This window comes from Fistularia commersonii, chromosome 22 (assembly GCF_037954325.1).
Source record: "Fistularia commersonii isolate RoL2024-O1a breed Wild chromosome 22, RoL_Fcom_v1.0, whole genome shotgun sequence".
Classification (NCBI taxonomy): domain Eukaryota; kingdom Metazoa; phylum Chordata; class Actinopteri; order Syngnathiformes; family Fistulariidae; genus Fistularia; species Fistularia commersonii.
The window spans coordinates 5,045,834-5,066,851 of NC_141305.1; the positions used below are offsets into that span (position 1 = coordinate 5,045,834).

A 21,018-nucleotide genomic window follows, 5' to 3' on the forward strand; every position below is an offset into this window, starting at 1 on the left:
CTTGTTCTCTTTGAGGTTTAATGATTTTTACAGAAGCTGACCGGTGCGACTGTATTTGTTCTGAGCACACGTGACACCTTTATAATGAATGTGATCCTCTCAACACAAAAAAATGACCACGCGTAAGGATATTCATGTCAGCGTAGTGACAACTTGTAAACTATCATATGAAAATTTTCTTGAATTTTAGCAGATCAAAACAACATTAAATGACTTACAGTGAAATCTGTATGGGAAAAAAATAAAGAATCTAATCTATTCTAATTAATCCACTTTTTTACATTAAAAAATTCTTCGGATGAAAATATCATCACTCTTTTGTACGGATGTAGTTCAGTTTAGATGAACTGTGTGTCGTGTTGATGAACAGAGGATAGTGTCGATAAAATGTAACAGTATTTTTCCATAATGTGAAAAAAAATACATAATTAAAAGGAAAAACAGCCAGACTAAATATAAAAAGAAAAACTGACGCATCCATAAAACTTAATATAATGTAAGTATATTATACTTACAGTCCCCTCGAAATTAAATTAAAGAAATAAATCCCAGTTCGGGTATTTAAAAGCTTTACTGAAGCTGTGATTTTTTTCTTGGTCTTTATAATTAATCATTTTTTCTATAAGCAAACTATAGTCAGTTGGGAGCTATTTAAAATCTCAAAAGTAGCCCTCATGGATCGATTAAAGAATATATACATATATTTTTTAAATATCATTGTAAATGAAAAGGTACCTTCTCGTAGGATGTAGTTCCTTTATTTGGCCACTGGGTGGCGCTGTGGCGCCTATTCACTCACAGAGAGACAGTCTTTTCTTAGTAACGAGCTAGAATGTTGTCAAACGTTGCTAAGGAAGTTACCGGGCTTAACTGACAAACAACAAGAAACGAGAGGTAACTGCTTCGGCGCAACCACAGTGAAACATACGAGGTGAAGGACACAAACACCGCAAATGTAGTCATACTTTCTTTAAACGCCGCTTCCCTGCGAGTTAGCCCGGCTAGCCGAGTCCGCACCAATGTTTACTGCTTTACTAGCCACAGATAGGTTAGCTTAACTTAAAGGATTACCTCGGGTTAGCCACACAGGCGATGCTTTGAATTTCATCGCGACTGCTTCAGTAAAGTTAAACATATATTTTCACATAATATTTGGGATCTATATTGGGATCGTGAAAGCTCATAAAAGGTAGCCGACGCTGATTTATCTGCACCCACTGCTGTAGTGAAGCTAACTGCTAATGATGTGAAACAACAAGTAGTCGACGGTTTGGCTTTTCGTTTGCAGTTACCTCAGCGGTTGGCGTCTATGAACCCTTTCGTCCCAAATATTTTTTTTTTGTGTAAGAGTAAGTGATCGGCACAACCCGCAAAGTAATCGATTTGTAGAGATAAGCAAAAATCATTTGCCTGGAGTATATCTAGCCCACACAGCTAACTTTAATTCCATTTCTCAGTCCAGTTCTGGAAACTTCTGCTGTCACCATTTCGTGGAGTATTGCATGCCCAATCTTAGGATCCCTCGTGACTATTGTTTTAGAAACTATTATCTAAAAGCAATTCAGACTCAAAAAGCTTTTTGAAATATGTCCTTGAGAACAATGTAGTAAAACAGTCATACCCTGTGATTTGCAGGAGTGATGAGACAGCTTCATCCACCTGGCTGGATCTGCTCCCAAACATGAGGAAAGGATGACTGAAGATGGAGTGGTCAGCAGTCTCAGTGAAACTCTCGGTAAAGGAGATTCTGCCTTCAATGACAACAGGCCACCCAAGACCTCCCTGGGAGATACCAAAGCGTGCAAGGAGCACGACGATGCACTTAAACTCCGCCAAGTTGCAAGAAATGCGGCAGGTGACATGAGTCCATACCAACCTCAGCCACCTTCGGTGCCCAAGCTGATGAAGGGAAGGAAGACTGGCTCGCTTGAGGAGACCATCAGAGCCAGGAGGATACGAAACAGCCAGGAAAGTCTGAGCGACCCGACCGAGACCGGCTCGTCCACAGACTCTCTGAAAGAGGACCAAGCGGGTCCACATTCGAGCGGGTTTGTCCTCAGTAGTTCCGCCATCCTCAAGAGTGACCAAGACTCCAGCATCGGACCCGTCGCTTTGACCCGCTCCCTGGTGTTTCGGGACAGAGGGAGCAGTCTCTCTGAGTATGAAAAGAGACCCCACAGCCAGCAGAGTGACCCCCTGGACCGCCGAGGGAGGTCCAGCAAGGTGCGTCTGTCTCCGGTGCAACCCGCAGGGCCACTTCCCACTCTGGAGAAGAGCTTCGCATCAGCCACTTTAAGGGCAGCTAATAGGATTGACAGGGATTGTTTGGATTATTGTGCGCTGACGAGAGAGAAGCTCGGGGAGAGGCTCCACAGGAACCTTAGTGACAGCCGGCTTCTGGAAAACATGGGGTCGGACAGTGCCTCGGTCAACTCCATGAGGTCCACCTACAGTGTACTTAGCCCCATCAGACCCCAGGATGTGAGAAACAGGTACTGTAAACCATGTAGGTGACGCTCCTTAGGTCAGGGGAGTTTTACAGTTTCTATTGCTCTCCAGAAGACCTAAACTCCTAACTTGTTCATTTTGAAAATTTTTAAGGTAACTTGGGACTGCACCGTGTAACTTCTGTTGCAATAATAATACTATGACGCAGCACATACATCTAGGCTCAGGCTTGACGGAGATGATCAAAAATTCAAAAACACTCCAGAGAGAGACGCTTACAAGCTTTCTTCAGCATCCTTTAAGTGTTACGTGACGGCGGTGTCCTCTCTTCGCACTGCATAGTGGGGGCACTACTGCTCCCCCTCTGAGGAGTGTGTGTTTCAACTATACTGACTCATTGACGGTTTACCTCTCCCAAGTTGCTCTTGGATTGTGTGCGTGTGTGTGTGTGTGTGTGTGTGTGTGTGTGTGTGCGTGTGTGTGCGTGTGTGTGCGTGACTCACGTTTCTAAGGGGGACGAGGGGAAAACTTGACCGAGCTGCAGATCAGAGTAGATGCCTCTTCAGCACAGTTTTTGACAGAAGAGTCAGTGTTTGGAGGAAAAGCTTAATAGCGTAAATAATTAAAAGCGTACTTCGTAAATTCGGTCCAGGTGTGAATCTGCACCGTCGTGATTCACAGTCAAAAATACAATCGGCGATGTTTTTTTTTCACAAACGAAAAAATGTAAAATCATGTTTGGCTCGACACGGAAATGTACATGCGATATTTCTGCGCCTCATTATGCGTGTGTGTATTTTTTGTCTAACCCCAATACACCAGGATCATTTGCTATTTTTGAATACTACTCCCACACTCAAACCAAAATAGCAGAACCGTGTCCTCCTGAATAATGAGGACTTGAACTTTGTTGTGTTTTTTTTCAAAAGGAGTTTCCTGGAGGGCAGTGTGCTGGGAAACGGTGCCCTTCTAGGGGCCGAGGAGCTTGACCGCTACTTCCCCGACAGACGGGTGGGCGTCTACATCGCCACATGGAACATGCAGGGGGAGAAGGTGCGGTGAAACTGCTCCATCTAGTCTCATTTACAAAAAAAAAAAAACATGATTGTAACTAAGGTGTGTTGTTTTTTATTTTCCCCCCTCAAGGGACTTCCGGTCAACTTAGATGACCTCCTCCTTCCTACAGACTCGGAATTCGCACAAGACTTTTACGTCATTGGCGTCCAAGAAGGCTGTCCTGACAGGTATGGGCTGTCCGATTTGAATAGATTGCCAAGAGAGAGTCGCAGCCTTTTCCGACCAGAGTGTGTGTTTCTGCATGAGCAGGAGAGAGTGGGAGGTCCGTCTCCAGGAGACCCTGGGGCCGTACTACGTCATGCTCTACGCAGCATCACACGGCGTCCTGTATCTTACTGTATTCGTCAGAAGAGACCTCATTTGGTTCTGCTCAGGTCAGTCGCCTTCATGTAATTCCTTTAAGTTATTTGAAGAATTATCTCGGAAAAAAAAAAGCAAATCAGAGCAATAATTACAACTGTCTATGATTAATCAATTAATCTGTAAAGGAATGCATCTTCCGAGATGACATCTTGAAATGTTGATGTTTCTATGTGTGGCATAGAAAAGAACTAATGAATATTAATAGAGTATGAAGGTAAAATCTGGGATCAACAAGCATTTTTGATGGTAAATTTGGAATACCAATGGAAACCGCAAGTTGCCATTAGAAGCTCAGAGAAATCGCACCTGAAAATCAAGGAAAATGTAACATTCAAATTCAGGTTTTTTTCTATTTTACTCGTTTTCAAAAAGAGTTTCCGAGACTGATTGCCAAGTGTTTTTCCGACACAGAGGTGGAGCACGCCACGGTCACGACCAGGATCATCTCACAGATCAAGACCAAAGGCGCCGTGGGCATCGCATTCACCTTCTTCGGCACTTCCTTCCTCTTCATCACATCCCATTTTACCTGTGAGTGCGAGACTCGTCGGGTCGCGACGGTTTTAACCGTCCTCGGATGATCGCGTAACGCGCTCGAATTGATTGTGACTTGTCGCCCAGCCGGAGACGCCAAAGTGTACGAGAGAATACTGGATTATAACAAGATCGTGGAAGCCTTGGGCCTTCCGAAAGGCCTCCCGGATACCAACCCATACCGCTCGACAGCATGTACGACCCCGTAGAGCCGCACGGCATTCATATTCATATCCATGTTTCTGTGTGCCGGCGATTTCAAAGCTTTGCCGTTGTCGATTGCAGCCGACGTCACCACGAGATTCGATCAAGTGTTCTGGTTCGGAGATTTCAACTTCCGGCTGAGTAAGGACCGAGGGGACGTGGAGGCCATAATGAAACGCACGGTTGTGGGGGCCGACATGGGCGCCCTGCTCGAGCACGATCAGCTCTCCAGGGAAATGAAAGAAGGTACGCTAAATTATAACGAAATAATACTTGTGTGGGGAAAAGCTAGTACATTCTTTTCTATGTTTTCAGTCAACCGTCAATGTCCGTTTCGCCTTCAGGCTCCATTTTCAGAGGCTTCCAAGAGGCACGGATTCAGTTTCTCCCCACGTATAAATTCGACATTGGCTGCGACGTGTACGACACAACCTCCAAACAGAGGACGCCCTCCTACACTGTAAGAGCAAGAAAAAAAAAAAAGCAAATCGGTGTCAATGTCAGCAGAGATAAGCTACTTTAGCCGCTAAACAATCCAAATCTTTTAATGACTCGCGCTGTAAATACAGACAACGTGCGGCTCTCAAACTCGTTTGTGTTCCCAGGACAGGATCCTGTTCAGGAACAGGCAGGCCGAAGACATAACGGTGGGTAAATACACCAGCTGCTCCAGCATCAAGACCTCGGACCACCGCCCCGTTATCGGCGTCTTCCGGGTCAAGCTGAGGCCGGGTCGAGACAAGTGAGTCCGGGCTGCTCGGTCCCCTCACGATCGGAAATAATCATCCAGAAATCGGTGACTCTCAAAATTCTCATCTCCCAGTGCTGTTGCCCCACAACGACCAGCAGGGGGCATGCTAATATAGGCTGTTGCACCCGCACACATCCTGCAGTTCACTTTCAATAATCATGTGATCAATATGAGCTTTTCATCCTCCTGGATGTTTCTTATGAAGTGGAACTGCAAAATTTTGTTATCAGATGGTTTTCTATAACGCTTCTAAATCAAAGTAAGATGATGCAGTGACATAGGTGTCAATGTAACACGCCGATCTAACTGTCAGAATCCAAAGTAGAGATGGTTGTTTTCCATATTGTAGGGAAAACGATTGTGAAAAATTCAGATTGTGGGAGAAAGTTCTGAAACTTGTGAGCGCTTTGGTAACAAGTAAAAGCCTGATAGTTTTAATAGTGTTTCGTTGATTGACAGATAATGTCATTGGTCAACAGTCATCAAAATTAACCGCTTGAATGGACCTCTACGTCACATCGAGGTTCCTTCCTAATCCTGTAGCTTTTAAAATACGATACTAATCTTGATGATTTGATTTTTATTCCTAGTCGCAAATTTTCACTTACCAAAGCCAAGTATTGGATACTGAAGTGTGTTTGGTGTCCGGCAGCATTCCCCTGGGCGCGGGGCAGTTCGACCGGGGCCTGTATTTGGAAGGCATCAGGAGGAGGATCACCAGGGAGCTGAAAAGAAGGGAGGCCATGAAGAACCAAAGCAGCAGCACCATCTGCTCCGTCTCTTAAAGCCCTTTGGAAACGGACTCAGCCGATCAGACAGGACGATATCGCCCCAAGACAGAATCCGGACCGCTCTGGCGTAACTGGGCAAAGTGGGCCCTCCGCTTGCCGCCGAAGGGAAGTGCACATCCAGGAGAAACGGATGGCTGGTTGTCTGACCTTGAGGGCAGGGACCTCAAGGTCAGACCGGTCCGGACCGGGGTGAGAGCAGTGCAGCGTTGGCAGTCTGACCCCCGCGGATCCGTGTCACTCCAGTCGGTTTAATTCTTTTTATATGTGTGTAAAGAAAACAAACATAACAAACTCGTAACATGGTTTTCCTGTAATCCCTCACCAGTGTTAAAAATGCCCTTTTCCAGCAAAAAGCCACTTTGAGCAAACCGCAGAAGGGATTGAGGCGCACTTTTGAATCTTGTCGTTTTTATCCTGTCATTTACTTGAACACGAGTGTTTGGGGGAAAACAAGACAGAATGTCAGAACATCGCTCCCGTTGTAGGTCACATATGATTTTAAAGCATGGCATGTTAGTTTTTTGCACTGTGGAAATCAGGGAAATGTTCATATACTGAAAACTTTTACAAGAACTCACTTTTTACACAAAAAAAAAAATAATACATTTTACTCACTAGACTCATTACTTTTCAGATTAGGCCAAGCGATCCTTTGCAATTTAACGCCTTACCTCTGGACCCCCACGTTGTGCGCCTGTAATATCTATTTACTGTATCACATTAACGTACTTGTTCCCCAGCATGAAGAGAGGCGGCGGCGCCCGTCCCCTCCGTTTCAAAGTGCCTGTCGGGTCCTGGTCGCCTTCTCAGGATTTGTGTATCTGTGTGACGTAACTGTAACGAGCGTTTGAAAAACGAGTTTTGTCACAAGAAAACAACACCCACGGTGATGTGAGATCTTTTAAAATATAATCTTTTTATTCGCTGAAGTAATTACATTTATTCACCGGTCGACCGGCAGAGGTTTGACGGAAGCTCACATTTCACTATCAATGGAGGGAAGGGAGATGTGTTTGGTGAACCAATGGCCTTCTGTGTCTCTGCAACAGTGAGGTTTTACAGCAAGTAGCCAGTTAGCTTAGCATTAAGATGACAAACTTGCTGCTTTAAGTTACAACCTTAAATCTTTTCAATTTCACCAATGTAAAATCATGTGTCCGCAACACTCTGTCAAGAAATGAATTGTTGAGTCTAGGCTGGGCGATGTGGAAAAAAAAATGTAACACTTATTTTTAGCATTTTGTGGCAAGAAAATGCAAGAAATAAGACTTGAGAAATAAGACTTGATCTATGTATAAATGTTCACAGTGAAATAATATACGTTTTACTTAAAAAAAAAAGAGGATTTATTATTTGATAGTTATCATTACAGGACCCAGCCCTAATAAGAGTATATTGGTAGGGTTTTAAGTGTCGGGATGATGAAAAGGCTCTCTGCTCCTTTACCAGCCTTGGTGCTACATGCACAGGCTACCGTTTCAGTCTGTCAGTCTTAAGATACTCCCGCTTGCGGAAAAAAGAAATAAAAACAACACACAAACGGAAAAATACAAAACAGAAAATAATATATATTTAAAGATCAGTATCTTTACAGTGAAACCGAAACACATCAGTGACAGGAACACCACTGCGTGATCATTTGGAAGAAAAAAATAAAATAAACTGCTGCGGCTGTAAAACCACTCACATTAACTCGACACGGTCTTCTAACTGGTTTACCTTCCCTTGTGTTTTGGATCGATAACAGCGAAGAAATGGCTGACGTGTCAGTGAATCAGTCTTCTTCTCACTGTCTTGTTTATCTCTCTAAAACCCAAGATATCAAGTGAAAATCCATTTTTGACCCAAAGGCAATGCTCTTTATTCACTGTGCTCTGTGACTGGGAGGTTCGGTTAGATTCAGTCAGCCTTGACGGCCAATCCTGCAGTGTTTATGAAAAGAGCCTTGAAGAACGAAAAAGAGAGCAATCTATAACTCCTGTTATTATCTGTTCTTTTTTTTTTTTGTGAGAGCACGTAGCCCTCACTTCCAGGCAGGGACGGCGTCATGAAAAGGCTCAGTAACTTATTTCTCAGGGTCACAAAGCAGAGCAAAATGACAAATTTGGGTTGCGGTGTAAAATCACAAGTCTGATAAATATTAAGTGTCAGATTCAAAAATTTCAAGCAATTGATTTCCCTTATATTCCGATTTCGGGGTCTTAATGTGGCCTCAAAGAAAAAGATGCACTGACTTCTGTCGCACCTCGAAGAATTGTTACATTCAGATTTGAATAGGAAGCAGATCTTTTGGTTTTTCGGGGGGGTCTGTCCATGTGAAATGACAAACGTTTTCAAGATAATGGGCTAAAAAATGAAAGCAGACCATATACACAGACGCATGATTGTATACGCGGTGAACGTATTGCGGAGTAAAACATGAATTTTGCTTCAATGTCCTCACCCTCAAAGAAGGCCTGTCAAGAGCCCGGGTATTAGTCCCCTCCCGCAGTGAACTGAGTTCCGGGTTGGGAGGCGACGCTAGCGTGAGTTTCCAGTCCGGTTTATTTACAGTGACCTTTGCTGCAGGCGGCCTATCGGAAGAGGCGATACATGCGGGGCAGACGGCCGTCCTTGCTGGACAGGGCGGCCTGGATGTGCTCGTACGACGGCAGCTCCGACAGGTCCCCGAGGGCCGCGACCGCCGGTTTGCTCCGCAGCATCTTGGTGGTCACTCTCTTGATGTCACCGGCCGACACGTTGCCTGAAAATCACACATTTAGCGGAACCGATGGCGATCACAATGCAGAATTGTCACATGCCCCCCCCCCGACTCACTTATGAGCGCACACAACTCGTGCGGCAGCTTTCTCTTTCCCGTAGAGAGAACCTGGCGGCCGACGTCTTCGAAGATGACCGGCCGCGACTCCAGGTTCATCATCAGCATGGACTTGAGCTGAGTTTTGGCCCTTTCCAGCTCCATCTGTACATGTGGCAGGCAAAACAGTTATTGTTTTTATCTTAAGTTTTGAGGTTTCTGATATACTGGCGAACAGGATGTCCCCGTTGACAAACAATGCAAAAAGTTGAATAATGGTAATATTAAAAATATATATATGTATGTACGTACTACAAGAAAGAATAGTAAAACAACACTGGTTCTCATGGGATTAATTGTAAGTATTCTAAGAAAAGGGCATGACAGGCCTATATAACAGTAAATACTGGAAACTTGTCCCAACTCCAACTGATGGGGATGTATGATTGTGTTTTCAGACAACTATATATACAGTTTGAACTCTAAACTTTTTTTTAATCCTTTCCGTTGTTTTCATTCCCATGATCTGCCAAATTATAACATTAAATGTATTTCGTGGGTAATATTTTCCTTTTTAATATCTTATCAGACCATCTAAATAATACCTTAATTTTCCTTTTTTTTTCCCCTCCCCCCTTCAAATTATTGTTCGGAATTTATCTTGATCTCATCCCACCGTGGAAAATACTGCGACAGAAATCAGCTGATAAGAACGCAGCCGAACCTCAGACGGGATAATTGTTTCCACGCCGGATATTTCGGTAGTTACACAACCTCCATGTCAGACCTAATGTTGGCTGTATTTGGTTTTGAAATTTAGTGTGGTCCACTTTCTGGGGCTACCCAGTCAATATTAATCCAAAAAATAAAATAAAAACAATAAAAAAAAAGCTTTTAAACTATAAGTAACCTTTACCTCCCCGGCGCTTCCCGCCATCTGAATGAACTCTCGGGTTATTATCTCCACCATTTCCCGCACCTTTGGATGGACGAGAAAGATATGATGAGACGTCGGCAGTATGACCCGGTTGACAGGTGGCATTCGTAAGCTTCTTTGGAGGATCTGCAGGAATTGCATGAGAGCATCCAGACCTGCCCTGCAAACATCTAGGACTTGACCTTTTCACATCTATAATTTTAATAAGGAAGCCATTACATGAAATGATGTTTATGTACAGTGGAACCTTGGAACCTTAGCTGTTTAATTGGTTCCATGACTGAGCTCGTAACTCATTTTCTCATATATCAAATCATATTTCTCCGTTAAAATGAATTTAAATTCTATTAATTTGTTCTGCCCCCCCCAGTCAGTAGATATAGTCGTCAAAGACAATGCAAACAAATAAACTTGTTTCAAGTGTATGTGCCTTGAAGATTGGAGGCGGCGGAGGAGGTTAACTTAAATTACTACAAACAAGGCAGCAGTGTATTGCTAAATTTAACCCGCACACGATGCTATACTTTATTGCGAAACTTAATTTTGCGACGCAGTTAATGCCTGTCTTCTTTTTCAAATGATCAAATCAAATCAAAAAAAAAAAAAACTGAGTGACGGCATGTATCTAGGAAAACTCATAAGTCAAGGTTCCTCTGTCAATACAAACCCTTCACGAAATGTAGCACTTAATACAAGTTGATGGGAAAATAATCACTTCTGATCTTAATTTTTGAAAGGTATCTACTGTAATATCTGTAGTGACTCTGCGATGCTGCAAGAGCAATATAGGACACTCATTTGCCGCTTTTGTCAGCTTATACGCACCTGTCTGGGGTCTGCGCTGGCGTGGATACACAGGAGGCCGCTGTCCTCGTAGCTGTGATGGTAGGAAGTAGCGTTGTACATCCAGTGATGCCTACAGCAGATCATAAAGATGAGGTTTCCTTTAAGTGAGGTGTCCGAGAAGCGAGTGGAGGCGGTGCTTTCGATGCTCACCGGTTGAGTACGTTTAGATAGAGACGCGTGAACATGCCTTTCCCGGGTCCCCCTGCAGAAAAGGAGCCTCCGCCGCCCATCATCATGTTCAGCACAGCGAATGGGATGAAGTCATCCTCCTGCGACGGATTGAAAACATCGAGTATTGGGTTGTTATGGTTTGCGCGTGTCCCACACCGAACAGGAGGCCAGAAAGTGAGCCGAGCACCCACCAGGAAGGAGCAGCTCTCCAGGCCGATCATGATGTGCGTGAGCTCGGGGATGGGGGTAGGGCCGAGGCTCACGTCTGACATGTCCTTCTCCATCTGACACATTCAAAGATAGTGATTAATCGTCGTCTTTTCCAAAGAGAACGGCAGGGGATTTAATCCACACAACATCCTGCTGCAAAATAATTCCGGGTCTACGATGACTTGTGTATATAACAAGAGGTCATCAAGTTCTGGAGCTGTATTTCTGAGTGTGCAGCATGTGTGTAACATGGTGTAAATACTATTATTACGTTTATATTTTTTACCTCTGCATGTTTTGTTTATTTATACTTTAGTGGTTGAGACAAAAACATCAGGTATGTCACAGCATCTGCATGCAGTGTGCCTTTAAATTTCATTTAAATGATTTTATTTTCATCAGAGATATCTCCCACAGTATCGCGAATTTTAGTTTCATATGTAAATAAATATATGCCACTTTTCAAGAAAAAACAACTTGTTTGAATTATTTTGGTTGATTTATGTCATCTTTTAATTTCTTTATTATTTTAATATTAACTCAGGCCCTATTCGAGAGGTAGAGTGGAAATCACCTTGATAATTCCACCGGTGTACTGTGCCACGGAGAGGTCTACGTTGGCTGCGGTGTTCACGCCCCACACTGGTTTCACGTCCTGCAGGTACTTCCTGGCGCATTCGACCAGCTGATCGTGCTCGATGCCCACTCCCGCCAGCACCATCCGTTCGGGACAGTAGTAGTTTTGCAAGTAACTGTGCAGCACTCTCTTGTCGATCTTGTCCACATTGTCGACGGGACAAAATCGAGGCAGTCCCACTGTGTTGCCACGATAAGCGGCCTGAAAGTAACCCCCCCGCCCCCCAAAAAAATATATATTATCCATCACACTTGAAACACCAAAAATAGGGTCTGACTATGAACACCTTTGAAAGATAAAGGTTATAATAAACTGATGTTGCTTTAACAGTAAATTTCATCCCAGTCTGACTCACAGCGTGAATCATCTCAGTGAGCAGAGGTTCAGGGTCTGGCCTCATGTTCAGGTCTTCCAACTCAAAACGAACGGCCATTCGTGTCATTTCAATCTCTTCGTCTACGAAGAAAACACACACACGCAGAGCATTGAAATCGTAGGTGGACGCTGGAACCACAGGATAAGATTCGAGCATCAGGCGGAGTGAGCGTGGACTCACCAAGCAGCCGAGGCTGCAGAACAGCATCGGAAAGAAGGTTGACCACCGTGTCCAGGCCTTTCACTTCTGCAGATACGGCGTACATGGTGGTGTCTCTGCAACCAGACATGCAAGATATGAGGACATTTTGTCATGCACGAGTTATTCAGCAGGGACAATACACATTAGTCAATATTATAGTGAATAAAAGACTGTGAATGCGTCACGGTTACCATCCGTTGACATCTGTTATTGCAGGCCATTTTCACATTTGGAGAATAAAATTAAACGCTGTCAAAGCCTTATTAGACTGAAAGGGGAAGATACCTTGATGTTTGGCAGTCACATATCCCTCCATGTTTTTCCAGTGTGTGGAGGATTTCATCTTTACTCCCATACTGAGCGGTGGACTAAAAAAAAGAAATCCCAACTTGATGAATGCGTCTCTTTTCTACTTCCTAAAATTGTTGTTGCTTTTTCAATAATCATAACTTTGTATTTGGAGCACAGGCAATACTGAAACAAATAAAACCGCAAAAAGCAAAAAGCTGCAATTGCTGTGACCTTCTTGTTTGAAGACACTGAATCTCTCCAGTGTTTGTCTGCCTCTTTATTTAGTTTAAAAAATTCAAATTCAATTACCTAATTATCAGTGAGAAATAAGCTGGCTCAGACATTTGGAGCACGTGGGTCACGAATCAAGAGAATCTGGATAGAAAAACCTTTAACAGATTTATAATCTCATTACTGAAGAAATAGTAAAAAGGGTTGATCAGAAATGCTGAATTAAGATGTTTTGCTTCTAAATGCAGCGTCTATTTTGCAGGTTGAATTCTTTGTGCAAATAAGATTCACTGATACCACTTTCAAAACTTTATCTACTGACGTGAAAGAAACTTATATAATTGGTTGAAATACTGTAACAGTTAATGAATGATGCATGTCGTTTGTTTCACTTCGGTTTCGTGATGAAAAAAAAAACATTGCATTAACACCACCACTCTTTTTGCATAGTAATTACGAAAGGTGTAAATACTTACTGAAAATGCAAGTTTCTCCAGGAAGTGTGCTATTCCACTTGGGTACTTTGCTTCATGCCTAGATCCAGAATTAACTAAAACTGAGGCACAAACACAAAGATGAGGAATTTCATCCCTTTACCAAGAGCAAGTCCAGTTATGCTCAGACGAATTTCAGAGCCACTTACTTCCAACAGTGCAGAACTGGCCAAACTTGTTTTGAGAGGCAACTTTGAGGCCATTTTCTAAAACAGTGATTTTGGTTTCATATTTCTCTTGTCCGTCCACAGATGCAAACACTGGTTTTGGGATGCCGGGCAGCGGCGCGGAGAGGGAGATATTTGGGTATCCACCGCCACTGCTGTACTTTCTGTAAGCTGCTATTCCAAACCTTTGGCAAAGATGAGATCACATCACCTCAAAGTCCACATCAGCATCACACATAAGACAAACTTTACTTTGAGAAAGACCATCAGGTTTTTGAGAACAAAATGGAACTCTATTAAAAGCTTTAAGATTGTTATTGAATTTCTGCGTTAACACCTCTCTCAGTAAGGATGTGAATAACAACAATGTCAGTATTTCTTTTCAATAAATCTGCATTTGTCCCCAAACTTTAACACAAAAGCCTTTTCCAATTTAGTCAACAATTGTACATCATGCAATATGTTTAGTTAATTATTCGTTTTAGCAGACCTACAGCGAGTAATAGACTGTAAATTAATAAAGTGTAACATTACATCAGCATCTGACAGCGGCACCATGGCGACTTTGACAGCTAGCGCTTAGCTTTATGCTAACTCCACTCCGTCTGCTCGTCTCGGGCGACGGGAAAGTTGACGACACTTTGGAGTCAAAGACAGCGATTGTACCGCTCGTCGCGTCCGAGTCGGGTCGCAAGACAAAACGAAACTGCCACAGAGACGGTTTGTTACCTCTGAGCACGACTCCAGCTTCTGTACCTCGACATGTGAGTCGCCATCTTCGCTTCTGTGTGGCCAAAAAAAAAAAAAAATTATCCCGGACGGAATTCAGTGAAGCACTTCCGGTATGACGTCACCTCACGAGGAAAAGACGGAACTCTGTAAACTCGCAAAATTAGTTATATTAGTCAAGTCTAACTAAAAAAACTAAACTAAAACCTAACTATAAAAAAATCACACTATTTTGTTCCTATATATCAGAAGGAAATTAAAAAGGTAAAACATTTTTAAATGCCATTATTTCTTCCCTAAACCCTAATATCCCTACTACTACAACTACAACTAATAATAATAATGATTATTATGATAATCATTATTATTGTGATCATTATCATCATCGTATTCATCATTATCATCACCATTATCTTTATTATTATCATTGTTATTATCCATATTAACTCACTCAATTTCCACTCAATAGAAAAAAGTTTTGCCCTGAAATCAATTCAGAAACTTATTTGTTTAACCACTGTAATGTACTGTTTTCAGCCATAAACGTTCATACCTGTTTTATGAACATTCAGACTTATGAATATTTTGTCCCAAACACAGTCAAAAACCTAAGTGAATATTCTCTTGCCTCCTTCTATCACCTTCTATGATTTCTCCACACAGAAGTACAGATGCTATAACTTGAGTCTGATGTGATTCTTGCAGAAACAAACAAAATTCAAAAATGCCACTTGCATTTTGAGTATTCAACTTTCTTCTAAGAAAATTGTAATTACCTTGGGATTCATGGCCATGAAAGCTCATGCACCATGTTAAGGGGGTGAGTCTTGGAGGTGTTTAGAGTGTTTCCACCTTTGAGGAGGTCCGGAGGTCCCAAAGGGATTATTCATATCATCTAATCCAGATGAACCACGATGCGCTGCTAGGAAGAGTATGAGTGTGTTGCCGGGCAGAGTTTCCCCATTGCCTCATCCAGTCTGAAAGTACTGTCATTAAATCCAGACCTGAGGAACTAAAGCATGCTTTTTTAAACCCTAAAGCGGTTTTTAACCACTGGTTAATAAATGTCTCTTAACACACTTTAATGCATTTAAATACAGGTCGATGTCAATGAATTCTGTTTTTAACTCAACCGCTCTAACTGTGTCACTCAATCTAAGTCATGTATTTTGGTCTCTGTGATTCGAAAGGGGAAAAATTGATTACAGCTAAAAGCATTCCGCTCCCCGTCGGTACATCAGTTTTCACCCAGAAAATAGGTCCTTTATTGAATAATTGCATCACTTGCACTTTATTTAGGAACAATCTGCATAAAGACGGAGAGTTCGTGGCCAGCAACAGCTGAGCGGAGGGCGATCACGGCCACAGCGTTGACCCATAAGCGATGCTCTGCCTCCTGCAAATCACTGCTGCGTTTTGGTTGAACTCTCTGTTTCTGCACAGCAGCTCGGCCTACGAGCTCCAGGACACCATCCACACTCTCAAAGAGGAAAACCTGCACCTGCAGCACCGTCTGGAAAACCTCACCAGGGCTCTCAGGGATCTGAAACACCTGCTGTCGGAGCATTCGAAAAGTAAGGGCGAGTTAATGTGAGCCTTGAGTTTTTTTATTTCTTTTGTGCAGATCTTTAAAATATGCGCGTCGCACGTGACTTTTGGAATATCTTGTGATTTCTTAAAGCATCAGCGGGGGAACATGACACCGAATTCCTTCATGCCTGGGAGGAGTGGTCCCAGCATGGTGAGACCTTCCTCATTAATACCTGTGGTAAACAGTTGTGTGATATTATGACATATATCTCATCTATAGTTTTAGCATTTGCCATTTGTTGCAAACATGCTGGAAGAGACATTTAAAGAACGGCTATCCATATTCGTGTTTGCAAACTTGGCTTGTTTGAAGGCCAGCTGCGCCTTAACTGTAACAGGGTTGCAACATGATGCATAAGAATTGCAATAAATAATACAAATCAAGAAATCCCCTGAATGTTTGCAATCCATTTCCCATTCTTATAGTTTCTCCTTTATTTGTTAAATGTGCAAAAATGAAAGAGAAAAGAAATGTAACTGAAATTAAGCAAGAAGAAGTATAGAAATCACAAAAAAACATAATATGTGAGTGTAAATATGACTTTGTCAAGGAAAAAAAAAGGAGGGACTTCGTAAACAGATAAGTTGCAAAGGTAAAGAATGAATGAATGACTAATAAGTTGTGTTGTATGTAAAATAAATAATTTCTTTTTTGGAGCATATTTGTGGTGTGCTGGTTTTTTCCAAGCTCTATGAATAGTAAATATGACGACGTGACTGCGATAAAAAGTCAGGGTCAAAAAGCTAACGATTATAAATGAATGCATTTAAAACAAATGAAATCCTTTCATTTAAAATGTCTTGGGATGAAAGTAAAACAGGCGCACTTTGAAAGAAATCGCGTTCCGGATATTTGATCTCAGCTTATTGGCCCTCACATCTGCTTCTTTGCACGTTTCCAGGCATCAGCGCTGAAACTCACCAGATGTTGGAGGAAGCCCTCTGCTACAAGGAGCTCCACGGAGCCGCCCGCTCCTCCGTCACCTGCCCCGGCCTCCTTTTGTTCCTCCTGTCTCCTCTCCTCTCCTCTAGTTTTTCATGATTCTCTTCCACTCATAAAGTAAATATTAGTGTCCTAAGCGTTTTTGACTTTGGGCCAAAATGAGATCCTCATCCATCATTCCAGAGTGGAAAGTTTTCTTAGCAACAGCCACATAAACAATCGGTAATATGTCCTTATGCTAATTTATAGCTACACATTTAGTTGTTTTTGTTTTTCCATGGATGTGACACTAGTGGTGAATCTGCCATTTATTTTGTTTTCATGTTTGCGTTTCCTTCCTGTCCGATATGATAAAAGCGATGAATCCAGTTCACCTACACATTAATTCATAGGTTTAGGTCACTCAACAGGTCACTGTTGGGTGACAACTAAATGTTTTTAGAACAGTTTGCCACATGTCACGGGTGAGATCTTATTTGGACCATCTTAATCCATTGAAACCAAATTTAATTTATTTTATAACGTGCTGATATTATACCATGCCAAAAGTAATTGATGTTTACCCTTAAACTTAAACTCTGATTAGAGATTTTAAAGTTGCATGTTTATTTAATGTTGTAAAATAAAAAAATGACTAAAAACATAAATTATGAATTCTTAGCTTTAAATGTGTTTTTTGGTGGGCCAATTAAAAGGATACAGGCTTGGAAGAATATAATTTGATATTACACAATCAGCGCAATGTCAGGTTACCACAGCACAAAGTGCACGTGTCAGGAGCGTGGGGGGGGGGAGCTCTCAGAGTGTGAGCTCTCGCGCGCACATGCACGATGTGCACCACCTTTGGTGGATTTTTCGTGTTTGATGTTGTCCTAAATCCGACGGCGTTACATTTCGCCCGCTAAATCTGTCTTTGTCTGCTTAATTAAAATCACCCCTTTCTGCATAGATTATAAATCGGTGCATTTGTACTTTAATTTCCATTTGATTATGCTGAACGGACTGTCAATTTCCATTTGTAAGGGACCCCCGTTGGACGCGTGGCGATGCCGCCGCGCTCGAACTGCAGCCGTGCACACGTGAGTGTGTGTAAGTTACAATGAGGCTCTTTTCGGAGGCAAGTTTATCCAAGACGGAGCAACGTTACGTGCAATTTCGGCTAAAAGTAGATATTAGCTAAGCAGGTGTAACTGTAGGCTCAAGTGTCATCATTCCATGATCCTCAATAGCAATAACAAACATGCAATATAGCATAAATACTGCAAAAGGAAGAAAAGAAGGATTCAACACAATGTATGATGATGAGCGACATCTTACACTGTATTTGGTTCTTGCCCTCAAAGTCTCAATATTGACCAATCAGCCGTGGACGTCACCCCCGCTTCCTTTCGTCCTGCCTTCGAGGGGAAACATTTCAGGCACTAAACCGACAAAAGTTGGGAAATTTGGATTGCTGAATTCAATTAAGTGCTTCACAATCAAACGGAAAGCTGGCAGGAACATTTAGAACTAATTAGATAATCGATATGAGATTTCACACTATGTGAGATGTGTTGATCATGCAACGTGGGTCATTCCATAATTGCATTCCCACGGTTGCAACAACAGCGAGACACATTTGCGACGTGTTGCATATTTAATTTCCAGACTCCTAGAGAACCTGTTTTGGTTCAAAGAGACCCTTGGGTTGGTTGACAGCAAAAAAATTAAACATTAATCAAAGGAACTCAAAGGATCCCCGATTTTGCAGATCTGGTGAATTTTGCTGTAATTTTACAGAACTCGTGATTGATTCGCCTCCATGTGGATCTGGAGAGGTTTGTGTCAACATCCCATTTGCATCTGGCCCCTTTTTTCCAAGTGATGCTTCGACTGGATTTTCGCTTCATTAGAGCCGTTCGCTTTGAATGAATGTGTGTGTGTGTGTGTGTGTGTGTGTGTTGGGGGGGTGCCCACGAGCAGCTGTTTGCTTGTTGTTCTCTCCCAGCTGGGAGCTCGGAGCGTCAGGAGAACAGAGGTTCTGCTCACGTCGGATGAGCCGAATGCAAACTCGCCTAGAGTCAACCTCGGATCCGTGCAGAGTGAGTATATTTTCTATTGATTGCAACGAAGCGTCTCAAATACGGCAATCCAAGTTTTAGCTTTCCAAGTTCGGTCATTATCCTTTTTTTCGATCACCTTTCACTTTTTGTCATGATGTATTTTTCTTTTTAAACGCTAATTATGTAATCCACGCTCATGGCCTGATTCACTCACATGCAAATTCAAGCTTATCCATTTGTTTGCATACACTTGATGTGAGATAGCCATGGTTTTGGTGTGTGTGTGTGTGTGTGTGTGTGTGTGTGTGTGTTTGTGTGTGTGCATACATGTGTGTTCACAAGATTGATGGAGAAAAAAGGTGGAAAAGGGAGAACAATCTGCCGATCGGCGCAGGAGACAGTCATTAACATAATACAGATAATTATTTTACTTAAAAAGAAAAGATAGCAAGACCTTTTCAAAATCCTTTCTGATCAATTCACGTAGTAAAAGTTACAAGATCCAACCTCGTTTTTGGATATCGGTTTTCCATGATGTGCGGCCTTTTCTCAAACTCGCAGTAGCTTGAACGGGCTGGAAACGTTACACCGCACCTCGGATTTAGTTTGACGTTGATATCCTCAGCACGTAGGCTGATGCGTTTCACGATTTCACCGAAAGCGGGTTATCATTTCTCGGCGTGTTGGCCAAGAATATCTTAATGATATGCTAAACGGTTGTAAACGATCTCTTGTGAGCCTCGTGAGTCAAACTAATTCACACCCCCGCGGCTCTTGTGGACTCTAACCCGCCACTAGCCTGCCGGACGCATCAAGCAATTCACCAGCGCGTGATTCATGCTCTTTTACCCGCTGCACTTTAGCTTCCATTACGCCGATGCAATTCACATTTTGATTAAGTTGGATTTTAGAATGATATAATCAGATTTCCAGAAAGATTCTACCATAAACCCTTGCATTAGCCCCCCCGACCTTGTCAACATTTCCTTTGCATAGGCGAAAAGTGCACGGCGCCGACAGTAAAGGTGCACGGCGAGGATCATGAAAGCCTATATGATCAGACGGCCTTCTCTCCTGGCAGGGACCAATAACTGATCTTCCCAGTACAAAGCTCCCGCAACCTCTTTTCATGTCACTTCCATTGAGTGGAGGGCCGCCGCACGAGCTCTATAAAGTGGCCTGGGCCCATTCAAGAGACGAAAAGAGGACAAAGCTGAGGTCGCCGCCCGAGCTGCGGACTAACCGCCAAAATAGGAATGAAGCGAAGAGGATGGGGGGGTGGAGAGCTGGAGAGAGTAAGAGCAAGAGAGAGAGAGAGAGACAGCCGTGTTAAATTATTCTGTTGAATACATTTTCTGGAAATGGATTAGAAATGTTTTTTTTACATCCAGGGAAAACTCTCTTCCTCGGTTGCTTCGCCTCGCGATCGTGTATCCAAACAGGGACCTTTTGGGAACAAGTTGGGTAAAAGTCGACAGCTGCATGTAAACAGATAAATTATGGGGTTGGAATGAGTGGCGGTAGGAAACGCTGCGGCATCGTTATGATTATTTTAAATTACGTTTGACGGGATGGACAACACATGTCACGATTTTGTAAAGCTAAGCTAACGTCTCCCCGCCTCCCGTCATACAAGCCGCCATGGCTCCGGTTTGGCCTTCGCTGTTTGATTGATGTTGGCCAAATTGTTATGAGGAGAAGTTTTGACTGCATTGTCCTTCTATCAATCCATCTATCCATCCATCAATCCGTCTATCCGCCCATCCATCCATCCACTCATCCATCCATCCATCCATCCATCCATCCATCCATCCATCCATCCATGTGTCCATCAATCCGTCCCTCTATCATCCATCCATCCATTTTATTTTATTTTTATTTGGTTGGGACAGTGCACCCTCCTCCATCCATCCATCCATCCATCCATCCATCCATCCATCCATCCATCCATCTTCAGGCTATCATCCATCCTTCCATCTATGAATCCATCCATCCATCTTCAAGCTATCATCCATCCTTCCATCTATGAATCCATCCATCCATTTTTCCATCTATGTATGCATCAATACATCCATCTGTCCATCCCTCTATCAAGCCATCCTTCCCACTGTGTATCCATCCATCCATCCATCCATCCATCCATCCATCCATCCATCCATCCATCAATCTATGTGTCCATCAATCCATC

General features: G+C 42.8%; 3 protein-coding genes across 6 annotated transcripts; 2 read left to right on the plus strand and 1 right to left on the minus strand.

Annotated features, from left to right (window-relative positions):
* Window positions 1–75: 75 nt before the first annotated feature.
* On the plus strand, window positions 76–8,199 carry inpp5e (inositol polyphosphate-5-phosphatase E). 3 transcript variants are annotated; one of them, XM_086169243.1, is made up of 11 exons: window positions 76–931; window positions 1,636–2,492; window positions 3,378–3,501; window positions 3,595–3,692; window positions 3,775–3,899; window positions 4,300–4,419; window positions 4,510–4,617; window positions 4,708–4,872; window positions 4,971–5,086; window positions 5,232–5,368; window positions 6,030–8,199. In XM_086169243.1, the coding sequence occupies exons 2-11, from the start codon at window positions 1,693–1,695 to the stop codon at window positions 6,160–6,162; spliced, it is 1,926 nt and encodes a 641-aa protein (XP_086025369.1). In that variant the 5' UTR covers window positions 76–931; window positions 1,636–1,692; the 3' UTR covers window positions 6,163–8,199. The 3 variants fall into 3 exon arrangements, with proteins under 3 accessions (XP_086025369.1, XP_086025370.1, XP_086025368.1); XM_086169244.1 differs by having other exon boundaries at window positions 76–894; XM_086169242.1 differs by having other exon boundaries at window positions 76–2,492.
* pmpca (peptidase, mitochondrial processing subunit alpha) lies at window positions 7,062–14,430 on the minus strand. 2 transcript variants are annotated; one of them, XM_086169246.1, is made up of 13 exons: window positions 14,256–14,430; window positions 13,509–13,711; window positions 13,342–13,421; window positions 12,629–12,711; window positions 12,323–12,417; window positions 12,122–12,222; window positions 11,704–11,967; window positions 11,111–11,203; window positions 10,899–11,017; window positions 10,728–10,818; window positions 9,882–9,944; window positions 8,986–9,130; window positions 7,062–8,911 (listed from the first exon to the last, which is right to left on the minus strand). In XM_086169246.1, exons 1-13 carry the CDS (start codon window positions 14,300–14,302, stop codon window positions 8,742–8,744), a joined length of 1,554 nt encoding a protein of 517 aa, XP_086025372.1. In that variant the 5' UTR covers window positions 14,303–14,430; the 3' UTR covers window positions 7,062–8,741. The 2 variants fall into 2 exon arrangements, with proteins under 2 accessions (XP_086025372.1, XP_086025371.1); XM_086169245.1 differs by having other exon boundaries at window positions 9,876–9,944.
* A 1,127-nt stretch (window positions 14,431–15,557) lies between these two features.
* On the plus strand, window positions 15,558–17,718 carry LOC147221365 (uncharacterized). Its single transcript, XM_086169872.1, has 3 exons — window positions 15,558–15,829; window positions 15,937–15,996; window positions 16,748–17,718. Exons 1-3 carry the CDS (start codon window positions 15,640–15,642, stop codon window positions 16,885–16,887), a joined length of 390 nt encoding a protein of 129 aa, XP_086025998.1. The 5' UTR covers window positions 15,558–15,639; the 3' UTR covers window positions 16,888–17,718.
* Window positions 17,719–21,018: the final 3,300 nt, after the last annotated feature.